We start from the raw sequence: 14642 nt of genomic DNA, 5'->3' as shown, positions 1-14642 counted from the left end.
ATGTTAGATTTCTCAAGTACATTCTCCTGCAGCAAGTGCAGAACACCCCCCTGAGCTCCTTCAACCTTTCCTCTCACACCTGTGAGGTCATCACTTCACCAACAATGACACGAATTAGCACAGAGTCCTCAACAAAGTAAGCGTGCCATATATTCTTACGATTGATTGATGAACTAAACGCAGTTTGTCGTCTTAAGAATCAATTAAACTCAACACTCATTAACTGGTTCCCTGCACGTCAGCAGTCAGTGATAGGCTCTCTCTGCCGTGCAGCCCATCTGGGAAGTTAGATCACTCTTCCCTTTTGGGGAGATAAGAGGATGGAGAAGGGAAGTGGGGTAGGAAGCTACACCCAGATTTGCAAATATGGAGGAAACATTTGCAACTCTGGCTCAGCCAAAAAGATGAAAACAAAATCGTCCTTATATACAGGGAATAATTTGAAAATGTGGAATACTGACTCCGAGAGAGATGTCTTGCCCGTTAGACCCTGTCCCCTGAGCCCCCCACTGGCTTCTCTAATCCTAAACTTCCCCTATGCCAGGTTGGTGTTGCAGTCCCATAACCACAGTAGCACAAAAGCGAGAAAGAACTTTGCAAGCCAATAGAACGATAGAAATGACAAAATGTTCAACTCATAGAAAAAAGCTTTCCAGCATGTAGAGTAATTGTACACATCGGATAACAAGGTGACTTTTACGCACTCTGGGCTTCTATTAACGACATTTTTTTAGATCTTCCTTTGTAAATGGTACTGGGCCAGCCTTATACCTTAAAGATTGAGAGCTGTGAAGGCCCCCTCTCGGTTCAGTGCTTTCCAAGTGTAAAATGCACAGATGAGCGAGCACATATTGAGAAGTGCCTAGGTGAGCAATGTTATGCCAGCCGGGCTTGTCCAAGCAGGCTTGTGAGTGTGGCCCTCAGATTCCTGGCTCCCGCCCACTTTTGGAACCTTCTCCTCTAGTCCGTGGCTCTCTACTGCCCACTCAGACCCCTTGAATCCTTTGGAGAGTGGGCATCGGCCAAGATACGGCTCAGTACCTTGAAATCCCACCCCTCTGCCTACCTGTGATCCCTGTAGGGAAATCTCCCCACTTGACTGTAGACAGAAATGACATAAATAAAACAACTGCATGTTTGTGTTCTACTCTAAGAAATAAACACCAGCTTGCTGTCATAACTGTCAGTGAAAATTCATAACTTAATGTGGCTCTGTAATGTTTTCGGTCTCCCCAGAGTTAGACTAGAAGAACAAAAACTGAACACGAGAATTCGTGTTCATTTCTTCCCAATCCCAACACCATGAACATCAGAAAACGAAGTTGTTGTGAAAGCAGATTATTCTGTATGTGATAAAAATTTGATGTGATAACCCCAAGGCAGAAGATGTGATTGGAAAATCTTTTCTGGAATGCTTGTGATGTTTGGTCGAGCCATAAATCTTGTCCTCTGTGTCTGGCATCAAGTAAATTTTAGCTCATTAGCCATTTGTTGAAAAAAATAAGAATGTTAGAATATTGATTTTAGCTGGAGAGGGACCAAATTAAAGTTATTTTTAATCCAGGTGAACTCATTTTTATTGTGAATACATAAGGAAACAAGTGGATGAAGATTAAAATAAATGCTCATGTTTTATTCATGCTAAAAGTATTTATTTTATCCTTCAGGATGAAGCCTTGTAATATCTTTATAAATTTCCTAATATTAAAATAAGCATCACTTTGTTTCCTTTGAAAGTTCTTTTATTACGTGATCGGGTTTGGGCGAGGAATGAGCCGAATGCTTAGAAAAATATGATGATTCTAAAACATTCCTGACAGTAGAATGTGCTGGTTGACTCTGTAGTTTCATGGCTCTCTGATTTGGGGAACAGAAACTGTAATAAAATTACTACCAGAACTCTAGCTCTGTTTATTTGAACAGCATTTTTATCTATCTGATTTGAATTCAAATGCATTATTAATATTTTTCTTCTTTTTAATATAGGTGGAAAACAGACCAAAATATTATGGAAGAGAGTATGTATTACACTATTCTTTGCTTTAATAATGTAATAAGCAGTCGCTTCAGATGTCATTTAAATATAAATATTAAACATTTTCTAATATAGGGTCTTCATCTAATATCCATTGTGCAAGAGTTTAACAATAATGATAAATGCAATCAGACCCCTTTGTATTGCATTTTCTTTATAATGCTCAGGTGCTTGGCTTCTATTACTGTGGGAGGGAGAATAACTCCTGCTACGTTTTTCTCCACAAAAGCAGCCACTGAGCACTTGGCAAGTATTTGAAATGTAAGGCAGCATTTTCCATAATTGAGACTTTGTTTCTATTCTATTTCACTTGTTATCTCAATATTACATAAACATTTAGGGTGTCAAAGATCGTAAACTATGGCCGAGCTCCTTCCTGTCATGGACCTCAGTGAATGCAAGACTCAGGACATTACCCATGTCCCTGCAGCCTCCTAAGACCAAAATGATCATTTCTCTTGACTTGGCTGTATTAGCCCAATTGCCTTAATTGCCATCATTATTATTTCCTCCCATTTTCCTGTTAATGTTTCGCCTTGCTTTGCTTTGCCTTCTCGGAAGACTACGTACTCGGGCTTCTGTACTTGGAAACCTACTGCAAAGCGAACATACACTATAATTGAGTCTTTAAGGCTGCGGCCTAGAAAACAGCTTCCAGGGGGCCGGCAGGACAGTTTCAGCGGGGGCAGCCATCGAATCACGCTTCTGCCCACAGCCAACCTGGAGGCCACTAGGAGCCAAAGTCTCTTTCAAGTCCGCCTCCCACGCCCTCCCGACCAATCCAAACCCTTCTTCCTCAAGTCCCTTACCCATCACAGCTTCACCTTCATGATTAATGACCCTCTCATTTGTCCCAGCCTCAGCCACTTCTTAATTGCCAGGGCTGCGTTTCGGTACATTTCTTCCTGATCCTGGGAATTGAGCGGGCACCTCCGGAGGGCCTGCGGGAACGCTGGCCTCTGCTCGCATCCGTCCCCACGTCCTAACAGCCCGAATGTCGAGCCTAGTTAGTTGTGTGCTTTTTCTCCCCTTCCACATGCTGATCTGGATTTTGCTCACAGAAAGCACAATTCATGTAACAAGAGAGAATGAAAACCTACGTATACTTCTCAAATGGGACACTGTCGTGCATGAAACCCAAAGGAACTCCATTTATTGTGCAGTGATTTTTTTTTAGGGTTTTTTTTTGGGTTTTTTTGCATAAAAGTTTTGTTGAATAACCCTCTTTTTCTCATCCTCTAACCCCCAAAGCATGTAAATTCTATTGTGGGAGAAGACCCAGGACACATTTTTCTCAACTATGGAAAAGGAACATGTGTTGGAGGGCAATTGGCTTCAAAACTTCAGATTCTGAGTCTCCCTTCCTTTTTTCAGAATGAAAGTGTTTATTTGTTTCTTCTATTCAAAAAGTAACACATGCGCTATTCAAGAGACATACATGGTTTTCCCCCCTAGAAGGAATCACAAAACAACTTGACAATGATGCCTTTAGGGAAAGAGAATTTTTACTTTTATGTTATTTACACATTTATTTAGTTTGTGTCTTTAACTTTTGAATTTTGGATTTTCCCACTGTACACAGGCATTATTTTTTTCTTAAAAAGTTGGTAAACAAATACCTTCTAATGTGAGAAAATTAGGAACCACGGGAACCTAGAGCATGCACAGCACACACTGCCCCACACCGAGCGAGACCATGGGGAATTCTTCTCTTTATCTCCTTCCCCCCAGCCTCTGGGCATGCTTGCTTTTCATAGAGGTGGGATCATAGGATATACACATCATAGATATTTTTAAATCCATGCAGAAGGCGGATGATGAGCCACTGACTGGGTCTTCAGATTCTCAAAACTGAAATTTTCTGTTCTTGAACAACTGCATTTATCTGGTTCTTGACGCTCTACCTTGGCTGCCGGCCATTGCTTAAACATGTCAGTTCAAGGGATTAAAGGTTACTCCTTTCAGGTTAACTGCCTGTGTGAGGTTTTCCTCCACCCCTGGAGGTGACATGGGACAGGAGCATCAGGTCCTCTGTGTGCCTTGGCCTGCTCTGGTCACTCCCTGCCCTGCCCTGCCCTACCCTGGTCCAGGGTCACATGGTCAGATTGTGTCCTGAACATCCCAGCCTCCAACCTCTTGCGGCACCAGCTTTGTCCTTTCTGACTCTGGTGTGGAAAACATCCTAATTTCCAGGGGCCTCTCCCCCGACTCACCCCTTCTTTGCATTCCCTGGGGAAAAACAAAACAAAACTTTCTTGACAACTTCCCTGTCTCCCCTCCCCCTTCCAGGAAGGAACATTTTCAAACATATCCCTAAGCTATAGCTCTCAGAATTTAAAGAAATTTAAGAATGTTGATGATAGCTGGCTATTCTTTCCAGAGAATGAGCCTCTAAAATTAACACCCCGCACCTGAAGTAAGCAGATTGATAATCAATAAGAGGTCATTTGCAATCAGGATAATACATAGTTCTATGTGTTAGAGCACAGATCTAAACTGGTCATTGTTCTTTTGTTATTCCCCATTGTTTAAAAAGGGTCCATAACCTGGCATTTTGTTTCCACCCTAATTCTCAGCGTGGGAGCAAAGACAATAGCAGAAATCCAGGTGGACTACAGTTCGTTCTACCTGGCTTCTTGAATGCTTGTTCTCCGCCTGGGTGCGTGCTGAGAGGCGGCCCCAAGTGCATCTTTAAGATACACAGCAGTCACTGCCCATTCCGTGCAAGTGGAGGGCAGAGGTTCTGGGTGGCCCGCCATCCCTTTTAGCCATCTCGTTGTGGTCCGTGCTCTGCGTGGGGCCTGCTCAGAACAACGCGGTCTCCTGTGTCCTCAGGTTCCACGGGATCATCTCCCGGGAGCAGGCTGACGAGCTGCTCGGAGGTGTGGAGGGCGCCTACATCCTCAGAGAGAGCCAGCGCCAGCCGGGATGCTACACGTTAGCTCTAAGGTGAGCCTGGCCGCACCCGTTGTTGCCCTTGCCTTCCAAGTGACTTCACTCATTTTTCCCCATTTTAAAGTTGCTGTAAAATATACCTAGCATGAAATGTACCATTTTAACCATTTTTTAAGTGTACAATCAGTGGTATTAAATATATTCTCAATGTTGTGCAATCATCTCCACTCTCCATTTCGGGACTTTTTATCCTCCTAAACAGAAACTCTGACCCTATTAAGCAATTACTTCACATCCTCCTCCGACACTTATTTTTTGTTTTTACTTGGCTTACAAAGCACCAGCCATGCATGAGAGGCGGGTGCCTTTCCTGGGCCACGGGTGTTGTCCGTAGGCTGGACACCAGGTCCTGCACACACACAGCACCTGGGGAGTTATCAGGCAGCCTGGTGCTCTGGTGGCCACTCCTGCCTGAAACATGGAGCCAGCCAGGGAACAAAGGCCTCTGCCTCGGCGGGTCCCCGGCCGTCCTTCTCAAATGTTTTCACCTTGTCCACGGTGTTCTCTCAGGGACCACAGTGACCCAAAGGACTCCCAGTGGCATTCATGACGCTCTGTCTCCACGCCAGCGAGCCATTGCAGCCGAATTCTCATGAGCCTGTTACCACAAAATGCCAAGGGTCAAAAATCACAGCACTCAAAAGTCTGATTTTTCACTGGCCTTCCCTAATCTCAATCAAGTATTTTATGTCATTGGATCCTCACAATAGTCCTTGGAGGTTTGGGGAAGGTATCCAATTTCAGAATCGGGTTGCCTTCCCCAAAATTCATTTTGTGAACTCTTTGGACCTGAGAAGACCTGCCTCTATCGAGGGCATGGTATCAGTGGAAACACTTGCCTGCCCAGCCCACAAAGGTGTGTTCAGTGTACCTTCTCGACATTGTGTCTATGGAAAGATACTTTCCAAGTTGCAACCGGGAATGGCTAGTTGCACATCTTACATGATGTCCTTATAAGGAAGTATTTCGAAAGCTATCAAGTGCACTAGGTATGCGCGGCATTTGCCTCTCTTCCCAGCACCCTGGCAGCAGGCGCTGGCAGTCCCAGTGGGGAACCCGGCAGGAGCTACCGAGGCTGAGAGGGGACAAGCCAGTAGTAAAGGCAGAGGATGCTGGAACTTAGATCCCTGGGATGCTGGCAGTGGTGGCTCAGGCAGGGGGCTCTGCATGGTCCCCTCATTTCCCTTCAGCTGGCCTAGCTGGGGTGGGAGGCATGAGGGCTCCACCAACGGAGGTCAAAGCTGTAATAAGAAGGGGACGCCAGGGCCAGCGATGGCCACTCCCCTTGCAGAGGGAATTTCCCGGTTCAGGGGAGAGAGTGCGAGTGTGGCTACTTCCCATTAAGGAACTTTGTAAGTAGGATATATTTGTCAGTCAGTTGCTACCCTCTGACTTTTACAAATGAGAATGATAGAGGCCCAATGGCCTTAGTGATTTCAAGGATTAAATGATACCACATGACCAGCTGGGGTTAAATCCCACCTCTGCCTCTCTCTGGGACACAGCCTCAAGCAGGTACCCCATCCCTTCAAGTCTTAGTTTTCGCAGGTGTAAAACAGGGATAATGATTGTACCTGTCTCAAAGGGTCTCTATGAAAACTAAATGGAGGAAAAACCATGTCAAGTGCTCAGCGCAGTGCCCAGCATGCAGCTCATGCTCAAAACAATGTTGGCTGCTATTGTTTTCCACTGGTCTCACTGCTAACACTGCTGTAATGGCTTATTCTCTCATGGCAGGTTTGGAAACCAGACCTTAAACTACAGGCTCTTCTACGATGGAAAACACTTTGTGGGCGAGAAGAGGTTCGAATCGATTCACGATCTGGTCACAGATGGCTTGATAACATTGTACATAGAAACAAAAGCCTCCGAATACATTTCCAAAATGACAACAAACCCCATCTATGAACACATCGGCTATGCCACTCTGCTCCGAGAAAAGGTATCCAGAAGGCTGAGTAGGTCTAAAAACGAGTCCAGGAAAACGAGCGTCACAAGTGAAGAACATGCCACAGTTGACAAGGTAAGACGCACATGGGGCGGAAACAGCCTCTCTGTTTTGAATCTACGCTGCAAAACCTGGTAGCTAATTATACACGCGACTTGCCAAAATGTTGGAGGAAACCCACTCCCACTGTAAGAACTCTAGGATTTTAGTGTGTGAGGGACCTTAAAAATCTTCCAATTCAACCCCTTCATTTTACTGATGAGGAAACTGAGGCCGGGAAGTGTGCGTGATTTGCCCAGATTTGTACATACAGTCAGATCCAGCACTACCACAAATAATTATCTGTGAGTTTATTTGGAATTTGAAAAGGGAAAAAAAAAACCCCTCCAGTAATGTGTTACGATAAGAAGAATCACTTGATTTAAATGCCAGTGGAGGCGTTACTGGCTCCACCCCAGGTGCCCCCAGCTGGCTGAGCGCATGCTGTTGTGTGGCCTTCTCTTGGGCCTGGTCACCCTGCAGGCTCCGCAGGTGAGCCGGCTGTGGAAGGTGGCCTTACTTGGGTCACGGACTTCACTGTCAGAGATGGGAGCCTTGGTGGTGATGACGGCTGTCTCTGGGAGGCTTAGAAGGGCAGGCTGCCTTTTCCCCCCAGGAAAGGGTGATTACACTTGGGGAGGGTGACAAACTCCCACCTGCTTGAGCTGTTCAGGCTGGACCAGTCGTGGCGGGGTGCGGCAAGGAAGAGCCGATTTTCCTCTCCAGTAAGTTGCTGTGTGTTTGGACGACGCCACCACCGTGTGCCAGCAGAGTTTTGGATCTGTCCCTTCAGGAACCATCTGCTTTGCCTGATCCTATCTGTTTTCCACTGAAAGAAAGTGACAGCCGGCCACACCGGTCAGCCAGCCCTGGGTCTGTGCTGAGCGCGCCTCCCTAGGCGAGCAGGGCTGGGGCAGATGTAAATAAGCCGGCGCAGGGGACCCTGAGCACGGCCTCTGCTGGCGGTGGCTAATCCTTAATTAAACCGGAACAGCCCCCCTCCTCCCCGGGTGTCCAGTGTTAGCGGAAAGCAAGGGAACCCCCTGTGGACTGATTGCGTTTTGGCTTTGGCAATGGGGATGCACCAGGAAGCACTGACGTTGTGGGGGAGGGAGGAGGTGCGGGGCAGGGGACAGCACAGTCCTGTTGGCAGACAGGGGGGTGATTTTAATTGATTTGCTAATTGAGTCTGAGAGCCTTGGAGAACCTTCCCCAGAATCACATCAGTTGAGCAGCTGGCCCATGAAAAAATCATTTGCCTTTTTTTTTTTTTTTTATAACTCCAGTGTCTCCAAAGCACCTGTTTATTCTTTTACACGTAATTGATTTGGGAAATGGTGGGGTTTCCAACTGTTTACCTTTTAATGAAAGAGAGAAAGGGCCTGAGTCCCAACTTTCAGAATTTGTTCCGGTTCAGGCAAGTGCCGTTTTTCAGTCTGTTGGCAAGATCTGTTCCAAAGTAATTTCGAATAGAAAATCTGTACACTGACCTTCCCGGCCATGACAAATTAGAAGATGAATTGTAAAATAAACCTCTGAAGCAGTGTCAATATTTCTGAATCAGGGAGTAATGCCACCCAAAAAGCAATCTGTTATGACCACAAACTGCACGCTAGGATGCTTCCAGGAAAAGAGATGAGTGCGGAGCATGTATTTGGGATGAGAGCTTGGAGCCCGGGTGTTGGAATTGTTATTCCTAGATCCTCGCTCTCCTCCAAGAGGGGAGTTTGGTCAATAGACACCTGTATCTCTAGATGGCATTTCTGTAAGGACACTTGTGCGACGAAATACGTCCTTTACTACAGATCATCTTGTCTTGTATTTATTTATTACATTTAAATTTGGGGGGAAATTAATCATCAGATTACTGATCCCTTTGAAAGAGACACCAGGAAAAGGTAGAGAAATGTTGAAGGAAGGAGTCTGAACTCGCTGAGGGGTTTGCTGGACGGGTGTCCATGTGCAGGTTCTCTTGGCCACTAACGATGCAATGTGTGGCTTTCCTTGGGGACACTCAGAACACCAGGTCCGGCCACTTGCTGGAGGTCACTCATTTTATTAGTGGGTTTGTTAAGTAAGTTGGAACAGATACATCCATTTCTCTCTGACCTGTATTGACAAGTGGGGTTATTAAAAGTCTCAGTCTTGCCAGAAATTCTATTTCCCTGCACGGCAGGTCAGTGGGTTGTTGCCATGGAGGCGGTGACCAGAAAAGAGGTGGCAGAGACTTGAATGGATTGACTGAGAAGTGCCCGGGGCCCCTGTCTGCTCCGGCAATGGCGCGTCTTGAAGGTTTTAATAGGTGGCATGTGTAGGTTTTCTAATATTTCTCAAATCTTGACAACCCAGCATTTCATTTTCTGGAGTTCTTAAACTTGGTTTGCCTGTTGGTTTTATTGATCATTTCCAAATGAACCCAGAGAAACCAGGTTACCTGTAAATCCAAGAATATTAACGGTATTAATTGGCAGAAAAGTTATTACCTACCCCATTGGATTTGAGTGGTTTCCAGATTTACCTCCTGTCAGGGTGGTTAGCAGTGAACTTGATTTTAATAACTGTAGATGAGCAGGGGGAGATGAGGAGGGTTCAAAAAAAGAAAAAGTTATGGTGGTTAGCCAAAAGCATTCTGTTTTCTTTCTGATTCTTTATATAATTCATTTGGAAAACATTATGATATATAAGAACCATCATTTGGTACATTTAATTAAAATGGTCATTGACCAATGTCATTTCTTTTATAAAATTTATTTCAAAATTTATTCCATAGATGGATTATCTACTGATCTGCCAAAACGGCACTCTCAGCGCTATAAAAATAACAGGATTTAACATTTGTTCAGACGTTTGTGGTTCATGAACAGATTTTACATCTGAGAAATGATTTCCCATTTCATCCTCAGAACAACTTTGCCAGGAATAGAGGACAGAAATCCTTATCCCCATTTTATTGAGAATGTCACTGTGGCAGGGTAAGGAATCAAACCCAGGCCTTCTAACTCCAAGTTCAGAGCTCCTTAAATCAACAGAGCAGCTCGGCCTCATTGGGTTCTTACTGTCCTTATTGCTTAAAGCAAACACCCTTGCTTCGACCATACAAGGCCAATTTGGGCTAAAAATCACTTGATAATTATACGATCTGGTTTTGTTGTTACTAGCTATCATAACTAAACTGTCATGTAAAGTACACTCTCCTGAAATAAATATATGGGGCAACAATATTTCCAATGGCACATTTTTATTAAATAAATCTGGTTCTCCATATTAAATTGTGTTTATGTTTTCCTGGAGAAAAACCATCTGCACCCCAGATAAAATAAAAGCCCATTTAAGAAAATATTTTCTTACCGGTTTATTCATTTCACTATTGCTTAAAATTTAAAAAGTTAGAGAACAACCTAAATGCCCATCAGCTGGGGATGGCTTAGGAAAATGATGATACAGCTGCATAAAGCAATACCTGTAACCACAGAAAAGAGTGAGGAAGCTCAGGTGGACTGGTATGGAAAGAGGACCCAGAGTTATTCTGTGAAAAAAGAAATTCACAATATAGTGTGTGTAGTATGGTTTTATTTGTTTGTACTGGGGGCGGGGGATGGTTTTACGTATTTTTTTCTTGCCAAATCATAAACTACCCATTGAAGGATGGGAGAGCCAGCGCCATTGGTTGCTGAGGGAGGGGAGGGGCCTCTGCAGGGTATGTAGTTGAAGGAGATGCTTCCCTGAGGAGCTGCTGTTGCATATTCTGAATTTTAAACTGTGATGCATGCAGCGTCCTGTTCCAAAATGACATATGAAGAAAGAATGTGTTACATCTTAAGTTCACACACGTTAAAGCAAACCCTAGCAATCATCTCTACCCCATGTATCTCTCTCCCACCTGCACACAGAGCAGCGGGCAGTTCCAACGCCCGGGACCCTGGACCCAGGCTGCCCATTTGCCAGATCGCTGCCCGCCTCCTCCCCCCCACCGCCCCCCCCGCGAATTCCCCAGCCTGAAGGCTTTCTTCTCCCATTTCTCCATGGATCGTTAGCACAGAGTCTGTGTTTAACAGCTTTTTACTAAAGGTTGCAGGCAAGAGGGACTCATTATAGCGCAGGACCAAAAGGACCTGGAAATCAGCTGGCTGTTGCTTCCTTGCTGGCATTGTCCCCTCACCCACTGATGGTCCCCTCAGCTGTGCTCCCCTGGGACCCTTCCCAGCCACCCACCCCCATTTTCCATGCCCCTCCCCCACCCCAGCTTGCGTCTCTCAAGCCACCGCCGAGAACCAACTCCCAGGGTCCCCTCGCTTCTCTCTGGCAACAAGCAAGCCTCCTGGGTTTCTGCCTGCCCCACCGTCAAACCGTCAAAAGCGCTTTGAGCCTGGTCGGCCGTCCGCCTTTACACTGAACTGTTCAGAGAGAACTGATCCTTCCGTAAGCCACCATGGTCTTCTTTTTCGAAATAATCGTTTTCTTCGTGTCCAGAGTGATCCTTTCATTGTTGTCCTCACTGTGTCCACCGTCCGAACCCGCTGGCCCGCCAGAGGCCTTTGCCTGATCCCGGCGCTGCCTTTCCCTCCTTGGCCCCGGAGCAGAGGGCGTGCGGGCCGAGGGGACGCGGCTCGTGCTCAGGCTGCGTCCTTCTCCCCCAGGGCCCAGCGTGGCTCCTAACGGCAGGTGCCCCCGGGCGGTTTTTCACTCATCAGTGTTGCTCTCGCTGCTGGTCTTTTCATCTTGGAAAAAGTCCTGATTTGATTTATCTACAGGACAAAGTTCCAAATCCTCACCAGGCCCTTTGCATCCTGTCTGAGCCTGCTCAGGAAGCAGACCTAAAACAAGGGTCTGGTGCCTCGTGATTTGTGGGGGAATCTGGGAGGACGAGGGCGAGGTCGGGAGAGGGGGCCGGCCCGGAGAAGCCAGCAGCAATGCACATGACCGAGCCGGGGCCCCTTCCGGGACTGGAATTGTTCCTAAGAGCAACTGAAGGAGGGGGCTGTTTATCCACCACCTCCTGTCCTGTGTTGGCTGAGGGGAGCTGTGAGCTGTGAAGTCCTTCCCACACTCAGCTGCGCCTGGCGAGAGCCATGTGGGCGCCCACAGCATCCTGGGCTGAAAGTTCCAGGGGGGCAAGTGCTGCAGCAGGTGGCATGGGGCACTCGAAAAGCCACAGAAACCCCTACCGCCGCCCAGCCTGCCTTCCGCTGCTGGCCTCCCTCACCGGCCTGTGGTCCCCGGGCATCCTGTGCCTCTCGTCTCCCACACGCTGCACCTGCTGTCTGAAATGTGCCCCTCCTGTCATCTGCCAGTTCCTGTTCACCCTTGAGAGTCCAGCACGACCTCTTCCGTGAAGCCTGCTGCCACTCACCCTCCCTCGCTCACGCTGAAGGAAATGCTGCCATCTCACAACTACCCCAGAGGTTTACACATAATCTTCACGATAATGTAACACGCTGCCTCCTAGGTGGTTCTGAAAGGGTGACCCCTGGGGACCATCTGCATCCCCCAGGAGACTGATGGGACACACCCCCTGGGTCAGGACCTCTGGGGGCGGCACCTGCCAGTCTGGGTGTGGACCAGCCTCCAGGTAGTTCCGGTGTGTGCCCAAGGTTGAGAGCCTGTGGTTTGGCTGCCCCCTCCCGCCCCCTAGAAGTTGACCAGTTTGAGGCCCGGGTCACTTTTTGGTTTACTTCCCAAGTCTGAAGCCCAGCACACGAGGGGCTCGGTAGAGTAAACACTGTCGAATGAAGAACAGATGGGTGACTTTGAAAATGGAGCAGATTGCCTCGCAGTCACCCTAAGGAACAGTGCATCTCAAATACACCCTGGTGGCGTGTCAGTATATCCCACAGCCTTCTCTCTGTACAGCTACGTCCTTCCCAGGCTAAAATCTGACTCCCACATCATCGCAAGAAGCTAGAGCCTGGGGAGAAAAGGGCCTTGGAGACCACCTTGTGCAGCTCCTGCATTTTACACAACAGGAAACTGAGGCACTCAACCCAGTAGTCTGGGGCATTTCAAAGGCATCTAGAGGCCACAGAGGCTTGGATAGAAAAAAACATCCTCAAGCAAACTGCAGCTCAGAAGTTCTCTTAAAATGAAGATGTTTGAGGAACGCAAGTTGTATCTACCGGACTCTGGTGTGAAGGACTGAAAAGTAGAAAATGGATTCAGATGGCCGTTCACCTGGAAGGGGTCCCAGCTGTCAGGGCCCAGCAGGACTCGGAAGGCACATTCACTGGAATTTTGAGGAGAATCTCACTAACAAGGGACTTCTCCTAGGGCCTGGTCGTGGCAGACGCAGTGACCTCCCCAGCGCTGAAGGGACCCGAGGAAGACACTGGGGTTCCTAGTGTCTAATGAGAGCTGGAATGGGAGCGCCCATAAAAGGCGAGTTCCCCAGGAGGGGGCTGTCACAGGATAGAGGCCCCACATCAAGCAAGGTTCCAGCCCTGCAGCCACTGACCTGCTGCCCCACCCACGACCTCCTACCTGTACCTCCCACTGGACAGGCCCTCTCCCCCGGGAGCCAGAGGACAAAGGCATGGGGGAAGCAGTCCTTAGGGATCCGTCTCCCCATCGGGGGTGAAAGCAGGACAGAGAATGAATTGGGGAGGAGGGAGCGTAGCAGAGAATAACCAAGGCAGGAAGTAACGAAATCAAAACCTGTGCCGAGCGATGCTGCTGCGCCGAGTGTTACCGTTGCACTGACATCAAGTTCACCAGGCCAGAAGCATCACCGGCGTTCATGCAGGCTGGTGGGGAGGTACTCCTCTCCCAGATGGCTCCACAAGTGTGCTATGGCAGAAGGGGCCTTGGTCCTGGGGGCTGGAGAGGCGTTGCAACTTCATTAAGGACAGTTGGTGGACCAAACAGAGGCGCTGCGTTCATTTGCCAAAGAGCGAGCGCGAATTGTTCATGTAGAAAGCGCTGAGCAGCTGAAAGAGACCCGCTTGTATTACAGGGCCTGGCAAACCTGTGGATGGGCTCCTCAGGAGGCCCCTTGGAAATATTATGTAACTGACATAGCCAACCTTTCTCGGGAGTCAAGGATAAATGAAGACAAGCATAACTTAGCTAGTAGAAGTGACAGGTACAGTAATGACCCTGACCACCCATCGTCCTGCTGCACAGAGTCATAAAGTGGGATGGGACTAATGCTGTAAGAATGAATCGGAACTTAGATTACATTTGCTCATGAAACCAGGTTTTACTGAGCGTTGTCTTAAATCAGAATGCCCTGATGGTGCAGGATTTATCACGCCGTCTGAATAATTGTTGAATGGTTAGGTCAGGGGTCCTCAAACTGGCTGCGGGTTAGAATCACCCAGGGAGCTTTTTAAAAAAATACCATTGTTTGCGCCTCCTGACTTTATTCAATCGAAGGTCCCGCTAGTGATGCTCAGGCAGCTCTATTTTGAAGGCTCTCCAGTTGATTCTAACGTTCTCAACCTCTGGTTAGAGGAAAGGTCAGATGGGGAGTAAGATTATCTGGTACTTGGGGGAGCATTTTCCTTGAAGGATATCCATTCCACCTCCTCTAATGCCCTTTCTGTTTCTGAGCATCTTTTATGTTCTCACTTTGACCCTGTCTTTCTTTCCCTACCTCTGCCTACACTCAAGTCTTCCATGAAAACACTGCTAACATAGCACACTCTGGTGGGTCTGGTTACCTGAATTGAT

General features: G+C 47.4%; 1 protein-coding gene across 2 annotated transcripts in view; it reads left to right on the top strand.

Moving 5' to 3' along the window:
• The window catches only part of CHN2 (chimerin 2), a 253681-nt gene that overhangs the window by 162753 nt on the left and 76286 nt on the right, over positions 1-14642 (top strand). For both annotated transcript variants that reach the window (XM_054564485.1, XM_054564484.1), the window contains exons 4-6: positions 1987-2018; positions 4871-4984; positions 6728-7013. In XM_054564485.1, coding sequence (XP_054420460.1) covers positions 1987-2018; positions 4871-4984; positions 6728-7013 — 432 coding nt within the window. The remainder of the gene's footprint in view (positions 1-1986; positions 2019-4870; positions 4985-6727; positions 7014-14642) is intronic.

This window comes from Pteronotus mesoamericanus, unplaced genomic scaffold (genome assembly GCF_021234165.1).
Source record: "Pteronotus mesoamericanus isolate MK-2021 breed Mesoamerican mustached bat unplaced genomic scaffold, CSHL_Meso_final scaffold_85, whole genome shotgun sequence".
NCBI classification, from domain to species: domain Eukaryota; kingdom Metazoa; phylum Chordata; class Mammalia; order Chiroptera; family Mormoopidae; genus Pteronotus; species Pteronotus mesoamericanus.
The sequence above is the reverse complement of the archived record's forward strand: the minus strand, read 5'-3'. Positions and strand labels throughout refer to the sequence as shown.